Below are 11,801 nucleotides of genomic sequence, written 5' to 3' on the forward strand. Positions count from 1 at the left end.
ATGGATAGTTAGAAGACCCAAATGCCATGTTGCAACGTTTCAAATGCAGGTTTGACAGGTTTGTGAGTGTACACTTTATCCAAAACCTAGTTAGGGTTTACTCGTGTTTTCCACTGTGTGGCTGTAGCTCAGGAGGTAGAGCAGGACACCTACTGATTGGAAGGTTAGTGGTGTTATCCCTGGCTCCTCCAGTCTGCATGTCAAGAGTGTGAATGTGTATGAATGTAGTTAGGAAGCACTCAGTTTAGAGAAAGTGTGTGATTGGGTGAATGTGGCACTTTGAGTAATCCAGGAGAGTAGAAAAGTGCTATATAAGAATCAGTCCATTGAGTGTGTGAACAGAGTTTCATCATGTGACAGCACATGTTTTTATTACATGGTTTGATTAAGGTACACATTAGGCTGACATCTGGGGCCAGAGCTGAAACTGTTCTGGGCCAGCAGTGTGTCTGCAACTGGCCCGTGGCTGCACACAACTTACACATGGCCCACATACCGCCAAGAATGTAATCCACACATGGGCCAACACAGGACCAGCAGTGTGTCTGCAACTGGCCTTGTGCTGGCTCATGTGTGGGCCAGCACAAACCAGATCTGGTCCACCAAAGGGCCGTCATTCTTTGCGGTATGTTGGCCATGTGTAAGCACATTGTGTGGGCCAGATCTAGGCCATACCAATTTTGCTATGTGGGGTGCTGATATGTGAAGATCTTGGTAGTCAACTTTAGAAGGAGGAAGTCTGAGCTGCAGCCTGTCAGCATCAACTGGGAGTGTGTAGAAAGGATTTACAGTTTCAAGTTCCTGGGTGTGCACATTGACACAGACCTCCAATGGAGCTCAAACACCTCCGCAGTTTTGCTAACGCTAAATTCTTGTGAGTTTTTTTTTTCAGTGTAAAAGCTGTGAAAATGCTATTTTGTTTAGAATGTGGTTTTACCAAACTTAGATTTTTTTTTCACAACGATGTAATGAAACACTTTTGTTCCTTAAGCACTATTTCTGATGAAATGTAACATTTGTTTTGAAGTCAAATGTATATTTTGGTGGTTTACTATGTAAAACTTTGCAGTAAATTCTATGCAATGATAAACCCAGTAGATTGGATACGGTTTACTGATACAGAGTTATAAGTTAGTTGTAGTTCATCTCATGATTTACAAAAACACCAATTCATCTGTCGATTTCCCGCTCCCTTCTCCTGTCACTCGTGAACAAGACCGTGAGATACTTAAACTCCTCCACTTGGGCAGGAACTCGTCCCTAACCCAGAGGGGGCACTCCACCCTTTTTCGGCTGAGGACCATGGCCTCAGATTTGGAGGTGCTGATTCTCATTCCCACTGCTTCACTCTCGGCTGCGAACCATTCCAAGGTGAGCTGGAAGCCATCACCTGATGAGCCAACAGAACCACATAATCTGCAAAAAGCGGTGATAAAATTCTGAAACCACCCAGGTGAAAGCCTTCTGCCACTTGACTACGCCTAGAAACTATGTCCATAAAAATTATAAACAGAATCGTCAGCCCTGGCAGAGCCCATCAACCACAAGGAATGAGTCGACTTACTGCCGGCTATGCAGATCAAGATCTTGAAACGGCTGTATGACAATAATAATAATAAACTTTATTTATAAAGCCCACTGAAAAACCAAGGGTATACCAAGGTGCTTGACAAAATAAGATAGGGAAAAGGAGTATCAATTATAAAACCATGACAATCATAATACATACATAGCAAGATTAAATAAATAAGACTTTAACCGGGATTTAAACAATGACATAGAGTCAGACACCTGGATAGCAACAGGACGATTGTTCCATAAGACTGGGGCAGTTACAGCAAACACACGGTCGCCCCGAGACTTCAGCCGAGAACGAGGTTGCTCCAGAAGAAGTTGGGTAGCAGATCTAAGTGCTCTGACAGGAGTGTGTAACCTAAGAAGCTCATTGAGGTAGCTTGGCGCCAGATTATTGATAATTTTGTACGTGAAGAGTAGTATTTTAAATTGAATGCAGTACTTAACTGGCAGCCAGTGCAAGCCAGCAAGAACAGGAGTGATGTAGGAAAATTTCCTGCTACCCATCAAAAGACATGCCGCCACATTCTGGACAGTCTGCAATCTAAGGAGAAGGGAGGAGGAAAGGCCAATGTAAAGAGAGTTGCAGTAGTCCAACCTGGAAGTCACAAATGCGTGAATAAGGGGTTAAGGGCTTAGTCTTAGAAATGAGGCGCAGCTGATGAAAACTAGACCTCACTGCGGCAGATACTTGCTTGTCAAATTTAAACAAGCTATCCAGTTATATGCCCAAGTTACTGGCATAATCAGAAGGGGAGCTAGCAAAGGGCATCAGAGTAGCACACAATTGGTCGCAGGGGATTTTACTATCGAACACCACGATCTCCGTTTTCTTTTTGTTCAGGACAAGAGAATTACTCTTGAACCAATCTTTAACCTCACGCATGCATTCACGAAAATAATGAAAGGACATAGCAAGATTGTCAGTAATCTCAAAGTAAATCTGTATGTCATCAGCATACCAATGAAAGGCAATATTATACTTCTCAAAAATATATGTATAAGGATCAAATGGCCCGTAGCAATGGGAATACACCCCTAACACCCCACATTCCTGGAGCACCTCCCACAGGTCACTTGGAGGGACACAGTTGAATGCCTTCTCCAAGTCCACAAAACACATGTATTGGCTGGGCAAACTCCCATGCACCCTCAGGTATCCTTGAGATGATAAAGAGCTGGTCCAGTGCTCCCCAAAGAGAACAAAAACTGCATTGTTCCTCCTGATTCCGAAGTCCGACTAACGGACAGACTCTCCTTTCCAGCACCCTGGCACTTTCCTAGGTAGGCTGAGGAGTCTGATCCCCCTATAGTTGAAACACACCCTCCAGTCCCCTTTCTTAATGATGGGAACCATCATCCCGGTCTGCCAATCCAGAGACACTGCCCCTGATCTCCATGTAACATTGTAGAGATGCGTCAACCAGGACAGACCTACAACATCCAGAGCCTTCAGGAACTCACAGCGGACCTCATCCACCCCAGAGACTCTGCCACAAAGGAGTTGTTTTACTGTCTCAGTGACCTAGCCCCCAGAGATTGGCGGGTTTTACAATGTAGTATTGAAAATGTCAAATGTCACAGTAAAGTTGTCCTGTGTTAAAGCCCGCATCACTTCTCCCACAGCAGCAGATGGTGAACCACATGATTTTATAGCAGCCATTTCTGGAATCTGTTCATCCAGACCTGAACAACAGGACACACCGCTGGCTAACTTTAATCTGAAGGTCTTTGTGGATGATTTGGTATCATGCATCCCAGACACTAGTGAAAATAAAGTAGGATATGTAGTGATCACAGAACATAAGCAAACAAATGGGGTGATACATGATTTTGAAACATTATGGAAACAATAGTTTTTAACTGATCATGGAAATCCATCACGCATCACAAAATTGTGACTCCATTGCTGGATGCCTTATATTAGGACCATCTGTCACAAGGAGGGATGGTACAACAAATACAGCTTAAACAAGAAAAAGGATTCCAGATTTACGCTAAAACATTTGGCAATTTTTCTATGATTTGTGTAACTAACAATTCACGTACAGGTATTACAACACTACAGGTAGAACATCTATGTCTAGATAAGCCTTTTAATCGTGTAAAAAAGACTCCAATGATTTCACACCATATGAAGGTAAAAATATTGCTAGGTGATTGTTGACATGTTTTTAAAATGTTCTCTAGTAAAATAAATTACTGATCACAGCCTGTACACGAAGAAATCTACTGGAGCACTCAGTAGAAATGATTATGTTATGATTCCTTTCCCCATACTGGTCCATTACAACCAAATTTAAAGTTCATCCACCTGTTGAATCCACTTTAACCTCTTCTATACCCATTTCTTCTTTAGAGGCAAAGTCACCCGCTACACAGCAAAATCTTAAATTAACACTGGAGAGTGTCTATATGGGTCCACACCTCTGAGTGTTAAATACAACACTGTTGAGTGTTAAATTAACACTTTTGACAGTGTTATATGTTTAAAAGTAACCTAGTCAGTTTTGAAGATCAACAATGGCTAACACTGAGCAGTGCTGGTTTTCTAACACTGGAATATTTCTAACATTTTGAGTTATTTTCCAGTGTTAGAAAATCAGCACTGCTCAGTGTTAGCCATTGTTAATCTTCAAAACTGACTAGGTTACTTTTAAACATATAACACTGTCAAAAGTGTTAATTTAACACTCAACAGTGTTGTATTTAACACTCAGAGGTGTGGACCCATATAGACACTCTCCAGTGTTAATTTAACACTGGGGATTTTGCTGTGTACAATGGAGGCAACAGAAAATAGAGGTACTTTTTTTTAACTTTTGTTTTCCTTTTCTTTTCTTTCTCTGCTCATGTTCTACTTGCCTGATTCAAGCAGGGAATATTATAATGTAATTTATAATATACATTGATATAGCATATGGTTCAGTTAGCTTTATATAAAAATATATACTTTCTTACATTTCAGAGCTGGTACTTTTTCACTTTTACTTGAGTAAGGAAGTTGAATTAGCACTTTTACTGGAGTATTTTCTAACAGTAGCATGTGTACTTCCACTTAAGTACTCAATGTCTGTATTTTTACCACTTCTCTCTGTGACCTCCTTCATAGTCCACCAGAAGCTCTTAGCCTGCTGTGGAAAAATGGGTGATCACCTGAGGCCTTCATTACTGTGTGAACTTTACCCACACACCACTCTTCACTGCTCCCACCTGCTGGACAGTCGCACAGTATAAACCTGCTGATTCATGTAAAGGGAGAGGCAGTAAAACCAGAAAAACAGCTTCAGGAAGAGGCGGAGCAACACCTGAAAGACGAGAAGTTCAAGGTCGTTTTCCAGAAGTGAAAGTGTGTGAGAGCAGTAGCAGACCTGCAGTCATGACCTGTTAGTCTCTAAAAGAAGACTCACTGGAGTCCATCAGGTTTCTCTCAGCAACAGTGTTGAGTGCATTTTCTGTTTCTACACAAATCTTCAGTTTACTCTGCTCACTTCATGCTAACTCATCACAGTCGCATTGGTTCCATAGAAATCTGCTCATGTAGCCACAGATCCACTGTAGAAACATTGAGCTGCTGTGTGAAACAGTCTCACTGTGGTCACTTGGTGAGTATCACTTCCTGTTCCTGTCACAGTACTGGGTCTTGGGACCCAGGGCTTGTGTTTTCTGCTTTTTGAATATTCTTTGATTTCGTTTGATTCGTGTCATAGTCTTTGTATTTCTTGTTTCTTAGTTATTTTCTGTAGTTTCTAGGATTTAGGTTTGTTTCTATGCCTTCCCTGTCATATTCCATGTTTCAAGTCTAGTCACCCTTGTCTCTATGTTCATGTATCTCCTGTGTCCAGACTATGTTCCCTTGTCTCCCTAGTCAGTCATGTCTCCTGGTCTCAATGTTAAGTCCAAGTCTTAGTCTGTCTCATGTTTCCTGTTTTACTTTGATAGTCCCTTGTCTAGTGTTTAGTGCGTTCAGTTTTGCTTCCTCCCTGTCCCGTGTATGTAGACCAAGGTTTTTATGACGTATTTATGACTATATTTTGTTTTTGTTTTCTCTCTTGTGAAGCACTTTGTGACATCTGTCTGTGAAAAGTGCTATATAAATAAACTTTTACTTACTTTACTTATGTGATTGCTTTCAGCTGTGTTCCTCTCCTGTGTCTCATTCCCTCGTTATCCCTCTGTGTATTTGAGCCCTGTGTTTTCCTCTGCCATTTGTCACTTTGTCCCAGTAGCTGTGTGTTTTCCTGTGTGCTTCTTGGCTGCCTAGTGTATTCCTAGTTGGTTAATTAAAAACGTATAGATAACTTCTAATTTCATAGTGTAATCTTCACGAGCTTCATACGAAGCATGTTGATTCATCTACTAGTTATATTCACAGTATTCACTCACTGCGGCTTTAGGGATTCGCTAACTTAGCTTAGCTCATAGCAGCAGCTAGCAGCATGACCTCTTCCTTTAGAAATAATGATACTTGTAATACATGTAGCCTATTTGCAGCTCTGGAGGCCAAGATCACTAAAATGGAGACTCGTCTTTGGACCCTTGAAAAACCTGGAGCTAGCTGGGGCCCTGTAGCCAGTGCAGCAGAAGGTAGCATAGACTGCTAGTTGTCCCACGGCAGACTGTCCAGAGCAGCCTGAGAAACAGGATAGCTGGGTGACAGTGAGGAGGAAGCATAGTCTTAAACTGAAGCCCCTGGTACACCACCAACCTGTTTATGTGTCTAACCATCTTTCCCCAGTCTGTGACACTGCCGACAATCAAACTCTGGTTATTGGGGATTCTGTTCAGAGACATATGGAGCTAGTGACAACAGTAACCATAGTCAATTGCCTGCTATTGACAGAGTCTTACACAAATCTCTGCAGCTTCTCTCCTCCCATTGCCTCCCAAAACCCCATCCCCTTAGTGACTGTGTCAGCTCCCAAACAGACAAAAAACTAACTAAAAAACAGCAAAAAATGACATAAACATAAAAAATAACAATGAAAGAACAATACAGTATCCTCAACAGCATCAAAGAGTAAAACAGTGAAATGTGGATTACTAAATATTAGGTCTCTCTATTCCAAGTCTCTGTTAGTATATGAATTAATAATTGATCAACAAATCACTTTACTCTGCCTTACAGAAACCTGGTTGCAGCACGATGATTATGTTACGTACATGACAGAACAACGCGACCACGACATGGACACAGCAGACTCTGAAAGAGCGAGAGATGTCTTTCGCCTCCTACGGCTGTGGCAGCGCATTTCCCACACCTCGGATAAACGGACTTTATCTATTGGAATTAATGCCATTGAGGCAATTTTTCTGGATAACCCTCACCTGCGCCAGCTACCCATAGCTTCAGAGTTTGCCCATAATCTGGCCCAAGCAAAAGAGGCACTCCAAGGCACGGAGCTGGCCCAACCACCCTCAACCACGTCCCAGCAAAAGGATGTCTCCACACTGTCGCAGCAGATGAATTCTTCCATGTCACTGCAGCAGGGGGCGGTTGTTCCCTTGCCGCGGAATCTCTTCCCCTCCACATCCCGATCTGACCCGCATTCGCCTGCCTCCTTCCCGGCTGCAATGTGGTCAGAGGATAAAGAGCAGGTCACCAGTACCCCATCATCACCGACCTCCTCTGTTATCTCTGCTCCTTCTTCCAGGAGAAAGCGGCGTCCACGCCACCGGCGCACATCACCATGGCTGGAACCCAGTACTTCCTTTGAGCAACCAGTCGTGGTGAGTAAAAAAGACCATTTTTGTGCTCCATCCGAGCTGGGAAAGAAAAAGTCTATTCATTCTGAGGCCATCTATTCCAGTTCCATGGACTTTAAAGACTGTTTGCCTTGTGCTCCTTCCAAGCACGGATTAACAATAACTGCTCTACCTTGTTCTGTTACGGACATTGAGACAAAACTTAAGGACTCCAAGCTCTCAGTTTGTGAATCCAGACTGACCCCCAACAAAATTAAACTGTGTGTTTCCCAGGCCTCTGAAGCTACGTTTTGTGTTCCTCAGCTGACTCATTCTAAGACTTTGAATGATGTTGTTTCTGTTTGTGCAACTCGATCTGTTCATTTGGAGACGGATACACTTTCTGAAAGGACTGTTATTATGGACAATACGCAAACTGTCTTCTCCGTTCCTGAGTCTGGTAGGGATAATTGTTTTGTTGCTGAGTTTACCTTGGATTATGGGAGTTCTGTTTCAGTCCTGGATTGTGTTATGTCCCACCCAGCTAGTAATTCCAGGGCAGACTCTGAGTTTTGTGCGATAACTTCAAATACTCTAGCATCTGTGTGTGCCAAGACTGTTTTTGACAATGCTAAACATTTCCGCTCGGAGACTAAAACTCTTCCCCAGGCCTACCCAGCGGCTGGGCCTGTGACCTCAGCTGCCTCTGGACCACCTGAGGTTTTGGAACCAATGCAGCCTGTTCACCCATCATCTGTCTCCGCTGGGAGCTCAGGAGAGTCATCCCAGCCACCTGTCTCTGCTGGGAACTCAGCTGAGCCATCTCAGCCATATGCAGCAGCCTCTGCTGGGTGCTTAGCTGAGCCATTTCAGTCTCCTGTCTTAGTTGGAACCTCAGACGAGCTTATCGAGCCAGCTACAGACTCCATTTTGCTGTCTGTGCCTGAAAAGTGTCCTAAGCACACTCTGTGCACTGCACAGCCCCAGCCGCTGCATCCTGAGCTGGCTGTGTGCCCTGAGCAGCTCCAGCTAGCTTTGTCACTACCAGAGGTCTCCGCATCATCTGGTTCTGCTCCACCAGAGGTTTCCACACCGGCTGGCTCTGCTCCAGTTTCCGCTGGAGGCTCAGGAGAGCCCATCCAGCAGTTCCTTGTGTCAACTGGGGGCTCAGGAGTGTCCCTCCAGCCTTGACCTGTCTCCACCGGGGGCTCTTTAGAGTCCCCCAGTCTTTGCCTGTCTCCGCTGGGGGTTCAGGAGAGTCCGTCCAGGCTTTGTCTTTCCCTGTTGGGGGCTCAGAAGAGTCTGTCCAGGTGACTGCTGCTTCCACACAGCCACCAGCTCAACCACCAGCTCGGCCACCTGCATCCTTCATGCCATCGTCTGGCCCAAACACATCTCCACCATAGGTCATCACGCTGTCTGGTCCAGCTCCATCTCCACCAGAGGTCGTTGGGCCGTCTGATCCAGCAATGTCTCCACCAGAGGTCGCCGCACCGTCTGGTCCTGCCTCATTTGGTCCTGCTCAGCCTGAGCAATCTGGATCTGCTTGACCTGGTCCTGTTCAGCCCAAGCCAGAGGTTAGCGAGCCATCTCGACCTGCACGTCCTGCTCAGTCCACATCCTACACATCCACGTCCTGCATGGCCAGTACATCCACATCCTGCATCATCTGCACATTCTGCATGTGCCAAAGCAACCCAGCACCAATCATCTACCAAGGCATGCCATCACCAGCTACCTTCCAGGCCACCAGGGCAGCCTCCTAAACTCATTCATTGCCACTGCTTCCCACACTGACGGCCTCCAGAACTGTCTCGTTGTCACAACGTGTCCCACGTGGTCTGCTTCCAGAAATGTTTCAGTGCTCCTGACTTCCACACAGTCGGCCCACTGCACTGCCGCTTTTCATGCGGACGGCCTCCAAAACTGATTCAGTGCTGCCGCTCTCCATGCAGACAGCCTCCAGAACAATTTTGGCGTTGCCACCTTCCACACAGTCGAACCCCTGTACTTCTGGTTCTTTCTTTTGGACTCTGTTTTCTTTTGTTCTGGAGTAAAACTGGTCTGCTTAGAAGAGAGAGAATCCATCCCACTTTGTATGGAACAGCTCTCATTTCCAGAAATCTGGCCAAATTTAATAAACCCCCCAAAACGTGACTATCCAGAGTTGGAACCAGGAAGCAAAGTTGCAGTCTAACACATTTCTCTGCAGCTTCCTCCTCCTGTTATACCCCCAAAACCCCATCCCCTTAGTGAAGGTGTCAGCTCCTAAACAGACAAAAAAACTAACTAAAAAAAAAACAAAAAAAATGACATAAACATAAAAAATTGCAAAGAAAGAACAATACAGTATCATCATCTGAACCAAAGAGTAAAACAGTGAAATGTGGATTACTAAATATTAGGTCTCTCTCTTCCAAGTCTCTGTTAATACATGAATTAATAATTGATCAACAAATCGATTTACTCTGCCTTACAGAAACCTGGTTGCAGCAGGATGATTATGTTAAGTACATGACAGAATGACGCAACCTTGACATGGACACAGCGGAGTTTAAATTAATTAACACACCAGAGTCATACTACCTATTAGAATCCTTGAAGCACAGGCCAAGGGGGTGGTGAGGCAGCAATTTTCCACACCACCTTTTTACTCAACTAAAGACCAAGACAGAGTTTTTATTCATTTGAAAGCCTGATGCTTAGCCTTGTCCAAGCTAGCTGGACAACTCAAAAACCAGCCATATTTGTGATAATTCTATTGTCCACCTGGGCCTTACACAGACTTTGTCTGATTTCTCAGACCTTTTATCTGATTTAGTGCTCAGATCAGATAAAACAATTATTGTGGGTGATTTTAACATCCATATAGATGCTAAAAATGACAGCCTCAACATGGCATTTAATCTGTTATTAACAGTGTTGGGTAAGTTATTTTAAAATAGTAACTTATTTACATTACTAGTTACTGCTATCAAAAGTAACTCAGTTACTTCAATTTACTCGTTACTTTCAAAGTAACTAGTTACTAGGGAAAGTAACTTTGGTTTTACTCAGAATTCTCTTGTTAATGTGTTAACCCGCCAGGAGATGTCCTTACTGAGATCATCAGAGCTGAACAGGTGATGGAGAAACAGGTTTACCTTTTAGGTGACATGAATGAGTTGAAGGGAAGTTATGAACTGTTTCTGAGAGACAAATAACCAGGATCCTTTTTTAGGTAGCTGACAGCTGGTAACTGTGCAGGGGCGGGTCTAGCAAAGTTTGCCAGGGGGAGTAGGGCATTAACAGGGAAAGGGGGGCACAAAGAAATACTTTTCTTTCTTATTCTCATTTAAAATGTCTGCTTTTAAAAAATAATTATCTGAATCTTACAACAAACGATTGATAGATTGATGCATATATACCATCAAACAGTGTACATCACTGTCACAACAGTCGTTTTTTTCATTCAAAGGCTTTATGATTTTTCCTATAATGGTGGGCCGGTCTCTAGTCAAAATGCCCGGGCCAATTTTCTGTCCCAGTCCAGCCTCTGTATGCAGCTCATCTGCAGTCTGGTGTTGCCTACATCTTCCTATTCAGAAGGCAGAATTTCCGAGTTCTGAGTACAATCGAAAGCACCACGACTGCAGTTTTTGTGTTGGATTGTAGCGAGGAGGTGAGCCGCTGTGGTAGGCAGGAAATGAAGGATCCAAGTGCAGGCAGTCGTGAGGGTGTGAAGGTGGTTTAGTTATAACACCTGATCCAGACACACGAACAGGTCAATACGCTGTCCAATCAGTTCTGTTTTAGTTTAGGAAGGAACTAAACTATACTGGGAAACAACTAAAACTACAAGACACAAACCTGAATGAGAACGAGCGGAAACACTAGGCGGATGACAGCAGGGAAACACACGGATGACGCAGGGTGGAATACACAGACGGACCAGCAACTACAATGACGGAAGACATGACTTAAATACACCGAGAATCACAGGGGAAGTACACACAGGTGGTGGACGCAGCTGGGAGTGATCAACAAGACGAGACAAAGGTAAAACTGAACACACTCACATGAGACGCAGACCTTCACAATAAAACAGGAACAAGAAACCATCACACAAAGGCGCAGACTCGACATAGAGAGACAGACAGAAAATGACACATGGAACTGGACAAATACTAAGCCGACACAACTGAAGACGAATCCTAAACATAAACAGAAACATGAAACTCAAATAATAAACATCATAATCATCATCATAAACATTACCATAACACGACAAGAGAACAAGAACACAATCCCTGATGCAAACTTAAATCAAAACACAATAAACTCAAAATACTGGGTCCAATGGACCCAGAACCGTGACATGGATGTAAAAACCGCACATGATGCTGTGACGTAGGCTAGAATCATGGCAGCGTGTCAAGACAGTCCAGGCGTGGGATTTCTCTCGTGGAAATATGCACATTATCTTTTCCTTTCTATTGGTAGGTGGCACAGTGCACTTGTGGCAAGTAAGCAAGCTAGAAGACTGGCAAAGTTATGGAAGC

The 11,801-nt window shown here is 43.9% G+C and overlaps 1 protein-coding gene across 1 annotated transcript; it reads left to right on the forward strand.

The window, feature by feature from the left end:
• Nucleotides 1–4,798: 4,798 nt before the first annotated feature.
• Nucleotides 4,799–7,305, forward strand: LOC102291544 (the record flags this gene model as incomplete). The annotated part of the gene is given in 2 exon segments (XM_005950477.3): nucleotides 4,799–5,180; nucleotides 6,704–7,305. A coding segment is annotated over 1 exon segment (567 nt), but the record flags the coding sequence as incomplete, so codon positions are not given.
• Nucleotides 7,306–11,801: the final 4,496 nt, after the last annotated feature.

The sequence above is a fragment of the Haplochromis burtoni genome, unplaced genomic scaffold (assembly GCF_018398535.1).
Source record: "Haplochromis burtoni strain Fernald_Lab_line unplaced genomic scaffold, NCSU_Asbu1 Contig_791, whole genome shotgun sequence".
NCBI classification, from domain to species: Eukaryota; Metazoa; Chordata; class Actinopteri; order Cichliformes; family Cichlidae; genus Haplochromis; species Haplochromis burtoni.